This window comes from Trachemys scripta, chromosome 4 (assembly GCF_013100865.1).
Source record: "Trachemys scripta elegans isolate TJP31775 chromosome 4, CAS_Tse_1.0, whole genome shotgun sequence".
In the NCBI taxonomy this organism is placed as follows: domain Eukaryota; kingdom Metazoa; phylum Chordata; order Testudines; family Emydidae; genus Trachemys; species Trachemys scripta.
In genome coordinates this window covers 108,726,257-108,742,585 of record NC_048301.1, presented here as the reverse complement: position 1 = coordinate 108,742,585, position 16,329 = coordinate 108,726,257, and the positions used below count along the sequence as shown (strand labels likewise).

At 41.5% G+C, this 16,329-nt stretch overlaps 1 protein-coding gene across 10 annotated transcripts in view; it reads right to left on the bottom strand.

Annotated features, from left to right (window-relative positions):
• CHID1 (chitinase domain containing 1) overlaps nucleotides 1-16,329 on the bottom strand; it is a 275,026-nt gene that overhangs the window by 249,598 nt on the left and 9,099 nt on the right. For 6 of the 10 annotated variants that reach the window (XM_034770332.1, XM_034770329.1, XM_034770336.1 and 3 more), the window contains exons 2-4: nucleotides 6,950-7,160; nucleotides 3,378-3,527; nucleotides 819-951 (exon numbers count right to left, since the gene is read on the bottom strand). In XM_034770332.1, the coding sequence (XP_034626223.1) occupies nucleotides 819-951; nucleotides 3,378-3,527; nucleotides 6,950-7,099 (433 nt within the window). In that variant the 5' untranslated portion in view covers nucleotides 7,100-7,160. Of the gene's footprint in view, nucleotides 1-818; nucleotides 952-3,377; nucleotides 3,528-6,949; nucleotides 7,161-15,814; nucleotides 15,838-16,329 lie in introns of those variants that run through there. The other 4 variants (XM_034770335.1, XM_034770337.1, XM_034770339.1 and 1 more) reach the window with 2 other exon arrangements.

The following is a 16,329-nucleotide window of genomic DNA, read 5'->3' as shown; positions in this document are numbered from 1 at the left end:
CTATTGTGAGTACAGCCTTACTGATATCTAGAGAATAAAGCTAGTTGCCCCATTCCATATGGAAACCAGTAGTTCAACATTTTTACGTTACAAAAGTTTCCCTTGCCTTTCACATGAAATGCAACAGCATTTGTTCTGGCTCATTTGTCACGACACCCAGATTGCAGTATATTGAGGCTCTGATTATTTTTGGAGGCTTCAATCATCCTTTGGGATGAACAGGCTTAAATAAGATGGTATTTTTCGTGGCCTGTCCCATTTTCATAAGGATCATTTTATTGATTCATTATTTGGTCTTAAAATTATCAGAATTAAAGCTTGTTCAGAATCGGTCACCAGAGATGATATTTCAATTGAGATAACTTTACATTTGCCGACACCCAAGCCATTATCAAATTTAAATTTTAATAGCATAAAGCCTGAAATGTAGCCTGACTGTAGAGTCATGTATCCCGAAATATTTTACAAAATGAAATTAAATTAATACAGATTCATTAAAAATGTTTATATACATAACTATCTCTGCCTGTTCTTTGTGATGGGCCAGGTGAAAGGAGCCACTGAAATCTCCATTTTTCCACTACTCTTTGGGGGATAAATGGGTGGTTTTCTTTTAAAAAAATAGAGAGAGAGACTTTTAATTATAAGAATACAGTGACAAAGTGGAATCTCATCCTCAGAAAGACCAGAGACAAATCCATATTAGTATACTGGAAAGGCTAGTAATTAGTGTCTTTCATTCAGCCTATAGCAATACTGACTACATATTTCATATATATACACACATCCAAACATCACACAACACGAAAATAAAGAACCTTGGTCAGCATCATGTAGCCCTGTGAAGTGGAACATCTCCTTTCCCTTTCTTTTCACCTGTAGCCAGACTGGGGAGATCAACGTAAATTTGTTTCCAAACATTTTAGCAATGTCGTAGCCATGGTTGTTCCACTTGCAAAAAGGGAAAAGAAAAAGTGGGGGGGGGAAAAAAAGACATTACAACAGGATCTACAACCACCTTTACTACTTGCCAGATGACAATTTTTCTGTATATCACAAGGAAAAGTGTTGGAAGGATCACTGCAGGTCAGCTTGTGGGCTTCTAAGGAAGTGTTTTAGCATGTTTGTAGAGCTTCATTACTTAGTATCTAGTGTGCATTCCATAGTTGAAATTTCCAGCAAAGGTAAATGCACAAGCCCATCTTAGCTACAGATTTTATTGAATTTAAGAGAGACTCCAGTGGGGAATGGGATTAATAGGTATGCATTCCATTTTTTTCATGTCCAGTGGAAGTTAGGAATGGTGAAATTTCACACACCTGCTCTTATAAGGTATGGAAGAGCCAGACAGTCACAGGATATCCAAGTGGAGTCTGCTAGAAGGCCTAGCCTTCCCGTAATTATACTTTCCCTCCTTGATAAGTGATAACACTTCCAACAGAGTCTACTGCTGTAGTGAAGTGTGAACAGAGTCTACTGAATTTTGCCATATTCTAAAGGAAGTTTCTAGAAAAGCTGCAGGGAGACCTGTACTATTTTGTTTTTAAACAAGTTCACTCCAGATACCTGAAGCTGTTAAAAATGAAAATTCAGGAAGATCAATATTGTATCTGAATATTTAAAATTCCTTTTTCTTAGGACATGTCTACTCTTACAGCACTGCAGTGGTACAGCTGCACCGCTGGAGAGCGTGTGAAGACGCTCTATGCCAACATTAAAAAACGCCCCCACGAGCAGCATAAGCTGTGTCACAGGGGAAGCTCTCCCGCTGACACAGCGCTGTGCACACTAGCACTTATGTCAGCATAGTTTATGTTGCTCAGGGGGTAGAATATTCACACCCCTGAGTGACGTAAGTTTTGCTGACATAGGCAGTAGTGTAAACATAGTTTTAGACCAAGACTTGTTGAAAAGAAATTATCCCTCTGTCCCCGCCAACATCTTCTCTTCCCCTCTAGCCAACTCCTATGTTAAGGGCCAAAACATGTGCTGCCAGACCATCATTTTTTGCTTTAGCGCTTGCATCCTTACGCCTCTGCAAGACCTTAAAAAAAAAAACAAAAACTGACCACCTTTCTTAATGCGGCACATTTCCTAGAAATTTCTACCGAAGTGATGAGCAGTGTAATAGCTAAAGATGAAAACTAAGTCATCATGTGGCTTTGCAGTTGACACATGGAAATAAGTGGTCCAGTTTGCACCCTTCAAGCCATCATTTCAGTCTGTAGAAGACTCTGAAAACACCACTACTTCATGTTCAAAATATTTCTGAAACCCGAAAAGAACAGGAACTTCAAAGGATAGGTTTCAGAAATGCTGAGTCTTAAAGGCTTTAACATGTTTATATTTTGCCATTTTTAAATACATATTCATGTTTTGGTACAACACTGTGAAATTTACCATTTTTAAATCTTGAATTTAAGGGGTTCAAATACTTAAAATGCTAGGACTGTGAAATTTACAAAAAAGGACAGTGCATTTGGTAGTGCCCTGCTAACAGTAAAAGCAAAGTTGGTTTGGGAGCTTGAGTGATCCTTCACTTGGAAGTCAACTTTCACCAAGCTTAACTGGCAAGTGGACACAGCTGAATACTTATCAAAAAACTTCTATCCTTCAAAGGGAGGAAAATAGTACAAACATAACTGGACTTGAGTCAAAGGGGTGACATTTCCTCATTGTCCTTCAAATCCTTCCTTCAAACCTCTACTTACCCAGGCCTACAAAAAAGTCAACAGTTCAGCAATTGATGAACTGCAATAAGTAGTGTTGGTATCATTCGCAATTTATTTTTTTTAACTGGTTACACTTTTTCTTATTTGTTTACACAGCCCTTTACTATTATCAAAACGTATATTCATTGTTCTAAAAGGGATCTAGGGAGATGTCTTGAATAGTAGCGAGCTTGGAAATAAGGGTTAGTTTGGTGTCAGCAGAAAAAGTTTTGCTCTGTATTGAAATTATTCAAGTTGCATTGTGCAGCTATCCATAGTATATATACAGTCGACATTGCCCTAGTATGTGAGCACATCACAATCTCATACTACCCCTGTGAGATAGGGAAGTACTATTATCCCCCCTGAGGAATTGGGACACAGAGAGACTATGCAACTTGCATGAAAGTTACACCGAAACCTGCAGCAGAACAGGGAAACATACAGAGTCCCAGACTAGTACCCAACTGATGAACCATCCTTCTCTTGGGTGGCTATTTGACCAAGCATCAGAAGTAGCTATAATATTATAAGGAAACTGAAGGGATGGGTACAATATTGTGCTTGGCTGAATCTGTTACTGAGGCTGCAAGAATAGAGAAACCTGGCATCTTATTAGTCTGCTGTATATTCAGCAGAGACTCTGATTTTTATTGTATTACTTACAGGGGTGATATATCCCAGAACATCTCCCCAGAAGTGTCTCTCCTTCGTTTTCTTGGCACAGTAACTTTTGTGTTCCAACACAATATCTTTTGCCTTTGGATCAGTGACTACCAGACCCCGGTCTTGTACAATTTTGTCTGAATGCCATATCTAAGGGGGGAAACAATTTTTAGAATTACTTTCATTAACAGCATTTGTACAATTAACTACTTTGAGTTAATCTACACTTTAATCACATCATTAAACTTTTAGTGTTCCCTATAAATGATGCAATATAGCATAGTTAAAAGGAACAGGCTAGAGCTCAGAAATGCTGTCAGTATCAGCAATATTTAAAGTCTTACTTTATACACACTCAGGGCCGGCTTTAGGCCAATTCCACCAATTCCCCCAAATCGGGCCCCGCGCCTAAGAGGGCCCTGAGCCCAGCGTCAGGGCCACCCAGAGTGAGGTGCAAGTGGCAGAGAATCCCTTCCCTGGCTAGATGCGCCTTTTTAATTTTTACTCACCCGGCGGCGCTCCGGGTCTTTGGTGGCACTTTGGTGGCAGGTCCTTCAGTGCCGCCGAAGACCCAGAGCAAGTGAAGGACCCACCGCCAAAGACTAGGAGCACGGCCCGGTGAGTACAAGCCCCACATGTTTTCTTTACGTGGTTTTTTTACGTGTTTTTTTTTTTTTAGTCATCCCTGTCAGGGCCCCGTCGAAACCGGCCCCACACTTCCTAAAGCCGGCCCTGTACACACTTCCCCTGCAAACAGAGAAACAGAGAAAGCCAATTTACTATAGAAATAGAGTATGCCAGTCTCCACACATGAGCAGTATGACATTCATTCAGAGATTAAATGACAATTTTGCAATAAGTTCATAATGTACTCTAACACGTTTTCCTTTTTGGAAGAAGACCCGAGACACTTAACTCTTGGCTATTATAGTCAGACAAATCTAGGATACCATTAGCAAGGTTTAAGAGCCGTTCTACAGTGAGAAGTGACTAAAGCAGTATTGTGGGGTTCATGTTTGTGTCTTATGATTTGTATACCCAATAGCATTCAAGATTTTTTTTTTCTAACTGCCAGTTTTGCAAACCCAGCATGGACTCTGGGAGTCAAGCTAAGTTTCCTCACACCAGTAATAAGAACCTCCCCCGCCCCCCACTGTCTCCAAATTCAGGTTTACACAGTCCCAACTGATTGGCAAAGTACTAATTTCCAGTTTTGTGAGGAATCAGCACTTAGATCACTTAACTGTGGTAAGTTTTGTAGTGTTCAAAGGACTGAAAGATAAATTAGAGATCCACAGCAAATCAGCTGAATAAGGCGATGCATAGTCTCTTTTCAGAGTATAACTGTACTCTCAAGTATTACATCAAAACATAATTGCAAGACTGAACATTCCCAGTTTGGTGTGTTGGTTAAACACTTTAAGGAGGCCATTACATTTAAGACATTTTGGATTGAACTTTCATTGTGATTTGGGTATTGAAGGTAGAGATATTTCATACAGCTTTTACCACTAGCAAAGTGTCCACAATCATGAATGTACCATAGGCATCAGGAGCAAGAATAAGGACCAGAGTTCTAGTAACCAAAAAAAGAGCACTAAGGCCTGACAAGGTGCACACTTACTGGACATTTGTCAGCATTTATTGGTTGATGTTGACTGGAAAGAAAAGTCAAATCAATGTCCCACTATTTTTAGCCATATTTGATTGAGTACAAGAGTGGCTAGTCTCCTAAGGTGGTATGAGTAAAGATATAGTGCCACTTCCTACTGTACCCTGTTTGCTTTGAAGACAAAATAGATTTGGGAGGCAGGGACTGTCTTTTCCGAGCAGTACCTAGCATATCTTGACCACTACTGTAAAACCAACTACATGTTTGTTTTCTAAAGAATGCTTTTAATTTTGCACACACCATTTTCAGCATTGCCCACCAGGCCCCTCTATCACGCCCTGTCACTCGGTTTTCCATGATTACAATTCAGCATTGCCCCTCGCTGCTGTCAGTAGGTCCACCCTGCCACACCACTAAGCCTTGTTCACCCCCTACAATCACTTCCTTCACTCCTGCTCTCACAGAGCAAGTGTCTTTGGCAGAAATCCTGGAACCACGCTGAATTCCTCCACTACAAATTCATTCTGTCCTCCTTCACTTCTGCCCTCTTCCTAGCTAAAACTATTTTATTTTGCCAACTTAAATTGTATCCTATGTCTTCAACCCCAACCACCTTTGTCTCACTCCTCAAATCTTCCCCTCCTCCAGCCTCTACTTCTCTCCCAGCACAAGATCTTGAAATTTCTTCCAAGAGAAAATGGAAAAAATTTGTGACCTTCCCCCTCCCCGCATCTTACCTTCCTCCTCCTACAACTCGTCTCCTTTTCCTGTCACAGACACATACTTGTCTGCTCTCTTCCTCTAGCCCCTCCATTTGCCCTGGTGAACCCATCCCATCTCCTGATCTCCCTTGTGCCCACTCTTTTCCTTAAACTCTCACTGTCCTTTGGCTTTTTCCCCTCATAAGACAAGAACGTTTTATTCTCTCCCACCTTAAAAAACCCAACCTTGACCACTGATTATCCAGCTACCATGCCGTCTCCCTTCTGTCTCAAAGTTCACTGAACACGGATGGAGTGCCTCTCCTCTAATTCCATCATAGACCCTCTTCAATGCAGCTTCGGCCCATTGCCTTCCACTTAAACCACTCTCAAATGACCTCCTTCTATCCATAGCTCAGAACCAATATTCCATCCTCAACCTCCTTCTCCTGTCAGCTATCTTTAACAACATCAACCACATTCCTCCTCTTGAAATCTTACCCTTTGTTGGCTTCTGTGACTCTGTCCTTTCCTGGTTCTTCTCCTCTCTCTCTCTCACTCATAGCTCTTTCACCATCTACTTTGGAGAATCCCGGTCATCCTCACCTTCAACTTTCTATGGGGATTCCAGAAGACTCTGTCCTTGGTCCTTCTGGTTTTCCCCTGCACCTGATCGCTGGGAAATCAGGTTTTTCATTCAATGTGCACACCCTTTCCCAGACTCTGCATGAGGATGTTCACTAGTAGCAGCAATGCCAAAAGTGAAGCGGCAGAAGCATGTACAAGAAGTTATGGCAGGATTGAGGGTGTCCAGTCCTGTTGCTCTGAAGCCTGCCCGAAGCACTGTTTTTAACATTAAAGGCAGCCAGAACCACCCTTGCTTTAAAGCAATGAGTTCAGGATACTAAAAGATCCTTTAACAGAAACTTGAAATTTTAGCTACACAGTTTCAAAATTTTAAATAATGTTCCTTTAAGCAAGACAATTTAACCTTTCACGTTTTGCCATGTAATGAACTTAACACTGTACAGGTAGTTATTCTTACAAGTTCAAGATCAACTAAACAGCTTGTCTTCCTTGGTAATGCTTTTAAAATTGTGACTTTTCAATTAAAAACAAAAAAACCATGGTCCAGCAGTAGTTAAGACTATTCAATGTCAGTATACTTTAGTTATCTTATTGGTTTCTTATTAAACCATTATAAATTAATGCCAGTAGAAAAACTCTTCAACATCTGCCAATATTCCTTGTTAACTCACTTTGGAGTACAAGTTGTCATGAACAGCTAGTTCTGATACCTTTTCCTCCAGCGTTTTTGAAGCCATTTTCTTTGCATTGGTCTTTGATAACGTAGCATCAACCACCTGGTAAATCAAGACCAAAGAAAGTGCAGTACAGAGAAGTCTCATGGCAGTTTCCACTACGCCAGTCAGCTGTGCTTAAAAGAGACTAGAGTTTTGATTCTCTCTTCTGTGAATACAAGAATACAACAGTTTAATAGGAGTCAGATTTTCTTGTTTAAGACTTTGCATGAGAAACAATTGACTTTATTTAGCAAATCATTCTGTCCACTAGATTTTCACATTGTCTTATTCGGAAAATTTTGGCATAGTAGCACCTTCTATCATGAGGTCAAGCAAATAGGACAGCCCATTTACACACAGGTCAGCTCCACCAGGATTACTGTAACCTCCAATGGCCACACATCATTTAAGCGTTCCCAAGATGCCACAACCAAAAAAGCCTTCCCTTCCCAGTCCAATCACCACTGACTGCGCTTGTGCCCCTATCCCCATCCACTGCATTAAACCTTGCATCCTAACTTTAGACCCAGCACACCTACTTCCAATCAACAATTTTGAGATTGTTTTGGATTGCATCCCTACCCTCAGGGGTGGCTCCAGGCACCAGCGCAGCAAGCGCGTGCCTGGGGCAGCAAGCCGCGGGGAGCGGGCTGCCAGTCGCTGTGGGGGCAGCAGGCAGGCGGCTTTCAGCAGCATGCCTGCAGGGGGTCCGCCGGTCCCGTGGCTTCGGCGACAATTCAGCGGCGGGGACGCCAATGGCGCGGCACCGGTGGACCTCCCGCAGGCATGCTGCCGAATCCGCATGACCAGCAGACCACCCACAGGCGCGCCACCAAAAGCCGGCTGACTGCCGTGCTTGGGGCAGCAAAAAACATAGAGTCGCCCCTGCCTACCCTCCTTTTATAGTTCCAGCAAGGTCAGTCTTGAAAGCTCTCTCCCATTCCAGTCATCCCACTGTCTTCCAAGCTGCTCCCATGGACTGAATACCCTCTAAACCAGGCCCCCCAGAATACCCTCTGAATTAGGAGCCTCTCCCTTTTGTCATATAAAACCCAAATCAATGCCCAAAACACAAAGCCTTTATTTTTAAAACTAAAAGTGATTTAAGAGATCACCCTCCTTCAGGTCCACCTTTAGATTTAGACTCTCCAAGGCAGGACCTGTACTTTTTGGATCACGTACAGAACTGATTACCTAGCTGGCCCTTAACTATCATTGGCACAAAGAAAATAAGCAGCAAGGCCCCATGAATTCAAGCAACGGACATCCTGTCTTCAGCATTAAAGAGAAAGGGAAGTAATATCAAGATGAGGACATTAAATATGAATATTTTACAGTTTCTCATGTTCTACGTTTCTTTGCTGCTCTGTAAAGTTTAACATAGCTAGCTCCTTCCATAAGGTATGACTTTATTAGTCAGACTATATTAAGGTTTTGTTTATCACTAGATTGAGTAGAAGGTTTATAAAAAAAAAGAGAAAGCATTTACTAAAGACTAAGAGGTCAAAAGATTGCTTGTAACCATAGCTCATCTATACCACCTTCTAGTGATGTGCTTATAACCATCTAACCCACACTACTCATATCCGTAACATGCTTATATCTTCCACAATTTTTTTATTTCATTATAAACCATTTATAAAATGAACCTTAATAGTGAGTCTGACCTCTTTAATTTGAATTCATGAAATATTCTGCACTTGTTAGCCTGCTGTATTCACACATGACTGTCACATGAGCAAATCACTTTTGAAAATACTGGCTCAAAAGTGATTAGTAATTTTGGGTGTCAGTTATATGTCCAACTTGAGACTTCTTATAGGAGACCTCTTTAGAAAACGTTGATCATTCACCCTCTGAAAGTCAAGTCCCAGAACAGTCTCAAGCTTGGCATGCCATTTGAGTTTGTTTTGTTTTTTTAAAGTCCCCACCTATGCCTTTCCTTAATTCATAAAAGCAGCCTATGAACTAGCTCTCCATAGAATTATAGAAGATTAGGGTTGGAAGAGACCTCAGGAGGTCATCTAGTCCAACCCCCTGCTCAAAGCAGGACCAACCCCAACTAAATCGTCAACCAGCCATCCTGTATTGATGAAAATACTTTGGCTGCTCAGTAAATTTTGATTATGAAAAATAAATAAAATGTGAAATGCATCTATACTAATCAGTTTCACAACTAGTTCTTAATAGGTCTTTTGGATGTAACCAGAGACAAACAAATACAGATCTTTGCCTTTCACAAGTGACATTCTGTGGCAGCATAGGCAGCCATCCAGTGACACAGTATCATTTAATTCCCCCCAAAAAAAGCTAGAATCCCAGTACTGGTTCCTTCCGTGATTATGCAAATGCCAGTTTAGAGACTAAACTATTGCTATTTTGAAGGCTACAAGCAACAGATTTACAAGAAAAAAACCTAGAATACCAAAAACACTAAGAGAAGCCTTTACAGTCACCAATGTTTATAAAATGGATATCAGGAAATTTTGACTGGAGGAAATGGGAGACACCCCCAAGTAGCTAGTAGTTTCTTGGCAGAGAGTGCTGGACTTTGAAAGACAAAGCAGCATCCAACTTCTGTTTTAATCACTATTGTCCATTTAGTTTTTTAGCCATGCTACAAATAGATATACAAGAGTGCTTCTGATTGGGGAAGCACTTTAACTTTGTAACAGGTTGAGGAAAAAAATAAAATCCTGCTATGTTTAAATAGAGAATTTTTTATTTTGCCATGTTTCAAAAACAAAGCAAGTTCACAAAAGTGTCTATGGCCCAGCCTGAGGGTGAAATGCTGCCTCCAGACCCCTACAATGGAATCCACTGCCCCATGCGTTTCTTGTAGCAGTAGGGGAAAACCTATCCAAATTCAGGTTTTAATTTCTGGTGAACTTAGCCTGCAAGTTTCAAGTCAACCAAGGGAGATACGGGTTTAACAAACAAATATGAGTGTGTGCATTTATTCTTAATATCTGAATTGTCACACTCAAGCTTCTTGCAAGTCAATGATGCAACACAGTGGTGGCCCATTATGGGCACTTGGGGATTAAAAAAAAGTAAGTAAGTATCTTTTCCAAGCTCAAGATGATGGGTTACCTGAAACAGAACTGAACAGAACTGTCCTATCCACAGACCACCTAACATTGAATATCAAGTTATTCTTTACACTCATAACAAATATAATCAAAGAGAGGTTGGAGGAAAAGTTGTCTTTTACCAAGTTGGGCTGGTTTTCCTCTGTGTAATTCCCTCAAGTGGTCACTGAGGAAACCAAGTAGTCAAGGGATGAGGAGTAATAAGAGGACATTAACTTAATTAAAAACTGGTTAAGGGATGGAGGTATAAATGACCAGTTTTCAACATTAAAAAAAGAGAGACTAGGAGCAGGATACAAGGATTTATATTAGGAACAGTGTTTAATTATGAAGAAACAACAACTGTTCTATAGTCAAGTTAAACTGACTTTCATAAAACTGAGATCCCACAAAAATCAGCTTCTTCATACATTATGCCCCAAAATTCACATTTTAATCACAAGGTAAATTTTGTACAGGTTTGAACAGTTTTTTGAAATGGCATTTAATAAAATCTCTACTATTCCCTTTGAAGACTAACTTTTATTGGCTCACACCTCCAAGACGGCTATGCTTACAGACCTCAAGTTGGTTTTGACGACCTTGTTGAGAAGTGTGTTTTAGTATTTCAGGATTAGAAGAATATTAGATGTTAACAGGGTGTAGATACCTCCACACAAAAGATAGGCAATGAAGTTGTTAAGAGGCTCGAAAGGAGTACTCAATGAGTAGTGAAATGCTGGGGGCGAGTCGAAAATGTCCCCTTCCCTGGGAGAAAACAAGGTCAATAAACTAACCATCTTGTTTACAAAAGAGAACTATTACAGTAACAAGTAAATTAGGATTGCTTGTCCCCCTCATGTGTCCCCCGCCCCATCTGAAGAAAGACGCTCTTTACTTCTACTTCTCTGTTTTAATTTGGCTAAAAAAAGCCTCACGCCTCCAAACACTAGTCCAATGCAGAGAAGCTCTCCAAGGTGTGAGTGTGGAGAAATGTTTGCAGATGTAGCATATATCTGCACTACAATTGGATGGGAGGGGGAAGAGGTGATTTCAGTACATGGAGACATACCCAAACTAGCTTTAATCTGGCTAGTGCAAGTACCAATAGCAATGAAGCCACAGCAGCACAGAGGGCCTGCATACCTACTGGGGCAGCCAGCCCACTTTGAACTCTGGGCTGCCACAACTTCACTGCTATTGGTACTTGCACCACCTAGATTAAAGCTAGCTCAGGTACATCTTTATGTACTGCAATCATGCTGCCAATTGCAGTGAAGACATACCCTTAGAGTGACATGACGTAGTATTTGTTTGTCTTCCCACTTCCTATTACTTGGAGCTATGGACCCAGGCTACTCCTACAGCTATTTTGTAAGTACAAAGCAAAATTTAAGTTACTAAGAAAAAAATTATAAAGTTAAGTGACCTGCTGCTGACTCCAGACTGTGTTGCTGCAGCTTCTGAATTGAGCCAGAAATAGATTAGCTGTATTAATTATGCTATTGCAATGGTGTTTTGAGATTTTCCTTTGATAAACGGAATCCTTTCCTTGGGGTAATGATGATGCTCAAAACCTTGTAGAATTAAGCCCCATGATTTTAAGGTCCAATCAGCGATTCAAGCTAGGAACAGCTAGTGCAGGGGTAGGCAACCCTTCGGCACACAAGCTGATTTTCAGTGGCTCTCACACTGCCTGGGTCCTGGCCACCAGGCCGGGGTGCTCTGCATTTTAATTTAAATTTTAAATGAAGCTTCTTAAACATTTTAAAAACCTTATTTACTTTACATACAACAATAGTTTAGTTAGATATTATAGACTTATAGAACTAAACCTAAAAACATTAAAATGTATTACTGGCACACGAAACCTTAAATTAGAGCGAATAAATGAAGACTCGGCACACCACTTCTGAAAGGTTGCCGACCCCTGAGCTAATGCATGTGCAACGGTAACATCAAGTCAATCACAAGCCAGCATGCCAGTGCATCGTCAACATTCCCTGTGCAACTTGTACAAGTAGTGGCTGTTCATAATGTAAGCCACACACAAGACTTAATTAAGCCCTTAATCCAAAATTATCTTATAAAGTAGCTACAGAAGGAACAGAAGGGAAGATGGGAGGCTGGAGAGCTAAGGGGTTGAGCTAAGATAGTTTCCATACTTGCAAACATTTGTTTTCTTATTAACGTCCAGTCAAGGATCAGATCCATAATAAAGAATCCGTGCCCCAGAGAGGTCTCAACCTACATGTCGGTCAGGACACAATGGGTAGATGAAACAGGCAAGCAGAGTGAAGGTGGGTGAGGAAGATGTGGCAAGAGTCTGGCAAAAAGCATTTGCCTAATCTATGCTAAACAGAAGCCATTTGTATGCCACATGGCAAAAATGGGTTTAAAGAAGGATTAAGAGAGGATAAGGTGAAAGCTTTATGAATTTTGACAAGAAGCTTCCCTACACCAGGCAACCTGGAAGAAAACAAAAGTGCATGAGGGTGAAGCTGGCAGTGGTAGAGCAAAGATGGGGATGGAGAACTCAGTAGATCTGATCTGGTGGTGCTAAACAGTGAAGGACCTCAGAGGCAAAGGCAAAGATAAATTTGATGCAGTAGAGGGGAAGCCAGAGGAAGGATGCAGAGGGAGTGGTGATCCTGGAGTCACAAGCCAGAAAAGTGATCTTAGCAGCAGTGTTTTGAATAAACTAAGGAGGCAGTGTGACTGGCATCAAGGCAAGAGCAGATTTCAGTAGTCAAGAAGGTATGAGACGAAGGCCTTGAACAAAAGATCAAGTCTTAGAAATACTGTGGGCCTCAGGAAGCTCAGTGAGGAGCTCCTGAAAAAGCCCACCCTCTGCAGGCCTAGGCTGATTGGGGTCAACCAACATCCCTACAATATATAAAAAGCTGATGGGGTCTGGGGTCAACCAACATCCCTACAATATATAAAAAGCCGATGGGGTCTGCAGTTGCCATCCCTGCAAGCCGTAGAGCAGCGGTTCTCAAACTGTGGGTCACGACCCCATTTTAATAGGGTCGCCAAGGCTGGTGTTAGATTTGCTGGGGCCAAACCCCCAGGCCTTCAGCCCTGGGTGACAGGGCTCAGGTTACAGGCCAGCGCCTGGGGATGAAGCCCCTGGGCTCCGGCTTTGGCCTCCCAGCCTGGGGCAGCGGAGCTCGGGTTTTGGCTTTGGTCCCCCCTCCTGGGGTCGTGTAGTAATTTTTGTTGTCAGAAGGGGGTCATGGTTCAATGAAGTTTGAGAACCCCTGCCGTAGAGGCTGCCAATCAACCTTCCCTCCTACTAGCTAAAGGCAAACCATTAACCTCTGTGCACTGAGCTAGAAGCACAACTCTTTTCCCAAGCTTGCCCCTCAACAGTACCTTCATTCTCAGATTCTTTACAATAAGACACCAAAACCTCCCTAAAGCCTGCTTTTTGATAGCAGAGGAGGAAGAGCACCATGTTTAAACTCATGGGAGGAGGTTCCTAGGTAAAATGGTGATGAGGACCGTTTTAGTTCCTAGATAGTTAATGCAAATCTGTGAAAACTATAGACCAAATACTGACTCTACCAGAAGCTGACAAACATTGATCTGAAAACGTTCGCTACTAGTTTCAATATTTGGAACAATTTCTCAGCAATAGCACTTTAACTGGTGAAGATAGCAAGTTCCAAAGAAACAAACAGAAAAACCCTTGCGGAACAGCAGTCAGATGGCAAATGTATTATGAAAAGTGTTCAGACTGCAGCCCTTTGTCACATCCAAACATATGATATCCACATACCAACTTCATTCAATAAACATTTGCTCTTGAATATGTAGAAGGCATTTTATTGCTGGACCAGAGGTCTGCAAATAGCAGTTCAACTGACAGCCAGTATTGGAATCTTCTTTTTTAATATTTTATTTGGCTACAGCAATTTTGTAAAAGTCGACTAAGATAGCTCAGTAGTAGTGACACTCCAAGTGTTGAAAAATTCATTAACTGAGCTATAAATGCTTTTTTAAAAAAACCTAAAACTGAACAGCACATGTTTTCCAGCAAAGCTGTAGCTTTGTAAAACCGATGTAATCAATGATTTAAGTCAGCATTTCTCAAACTGGGGTCTGCAAGGCTACTCCAGGGGGTCCACGGGCCCCACTGATCAACTCAACTCCTCCCCCTCCCTCCCAGCACCTCCTGCATGCCAAGGAACAGCTGTTCAGTGGCATGCAGGAGGCACTAGGAGGGAGAGGGAGGAGCAGGGACAGGGCACACTCCGGGGAGGGGACAGCGGGGAAGAGGTGGAACAGGGGTGGGAAAAGGTGGGGGTGGGGGCACAGCTTTGGGGGGAGAGGGGAGTGGTGGCAGAGCCTGGGACTAAGCGGGGCAGGGAGCTTAGATGTCCACAAAATTTTTTAAATCTAGAAGGGGGTTCTCAGGTTGCTAAAGCTTGAGAACTGCTGATTTAAGGTGTTCTCCCTGCCTGAAAAGCCTCTTTCAAATTTGTCTGCAGCAAACTTCTCCCAAGATTCCAGATTGAGAAGGGCACAAAGAGGATTAAAACCCAAAGTTCAACAAACTCAGCAGTGAGGTTTTCCTATATTGCATGCCACTGTAGTATTTAAATGAGATCTAACACCCCTTAGGCCTTTCCCTGTATTCAAAGTTGCTCCAGTTTAACTAAATCGGTTCAAAACACCTTTAGTTAAACTGATGCAAAACTAGATGCTAATTTGAGTTCAATTTGGGTTTCAGTAAATCACTATAAACCAGGTTTAAGTTGAATTAAGAGTGTCCACACAGGGTTTTGCACTGTTTTAACTAATTTGGTTTATTACACTTATTTTGAAGAAGTGTAACTCTGGATATAAATGGGGCCTTTAAGATGTTAGTTCTGTCATGACAAGGTGGTCAGTACAATTAACTCCATTTCCCATGATTCCAACACTCAGTAAGCTTTAATATGTTTATCTTCCAAGAATTGTATGTTTGAGTTTGAAACTTGCATTCATCTTTGAGACTCTATTGAAGAAATAACAGATGTCCTGAACAAGGACAAGATAATCAGATGTAATTTACTAGACCAAACACTGAAGGTGTATTGTCAATATAATTCATATTGAAAAGGACAGCAAGAAACAATAACAGGTTAGAGTAAAAACTGAAATACTCTTTAAAATCCACTTTACTTATATGGTACAATTAATGCTCTATGTTTACTTTCAGCATTTCACTTTGCTTCAGAGAATTACTCCAATATAGGCAAGATATTTGAAAACAAATGGATAATGGAGTTATACTTATTAAACAAATAAGTTGCCCACAAGTGTTGTTTTTTTTTTAAAGCCAAGTTTCCATTTAAGTTTAAAGAAACATTTACAACACTTGTGTTAATACTCTTAAATGGGTTTACAAAACACAATGACTAGAAGTGTTTATAAATTTAAATTCAGATGAAAGGTTTGTTTAAGATTCCATATTGGGCCTACTTCTAGTTGCTAGTGCCTCCAGTTATCCCCCCAAAATGGCACCCTTTTCTGACAACTCCCAAATAAGGAAATGTTGCCCTAAGAACTTGCATATTGTTTGCAGCTTTATTTGTTAGCTGAATAAGTAGTAATCCGATTATCTACTGGTCATCAAATACGAAAATATTTACAAACCTCACCAGAGTGAGGAGGCACTGTGGCTACTTGCTACCTAAAAAATGAAAGTGGCGGTTAAGCTTTCTTGGGAGGGGTGAAATAGTCAGAAAGATCTACTGACCATGAGCAGTGTAGCAGCTTTGGTAGAGAGTAGACCCAGGAACCCGCAGATGGGACACTAAACAGAAAGAGTTCTGACTTGTTACAGAGAACTCTTTTCTAGGTGTCTGGCTAGTAGGTTTGACCAACATGCTCTGAGTCCAACTGACTGCCATATTTAGGGTCAGGAAGGAATTTTTCCCTGGAGTCAGATTAGCAGATTTTTTCTCCTTCCACTGCAGCATTTTGGGAGGCGAGGGGGTCACTTGCTGGTTTAAACTAGAGTGAATGGTGAATTCGCTGTAACTTGAAATCTTTAAAGCAAAATTCCAGGATTTGAGTAACTTGGGCAGAGGTTATACGCTTACAACAGGAGCGAGTGGGTGAGGTTCTAGGGCAGAGATCGGCAACCTTTGGCACACAGCCTGCCAGGGTAAGCACCCTGGCAGGCCGGGCTGGTTTACCTGCTGCGTCCGCAGATTCAGACAATCGCGACTCCCACTGGCCGCAGTTCGCCATCCCAGGCCAATGGGGGCT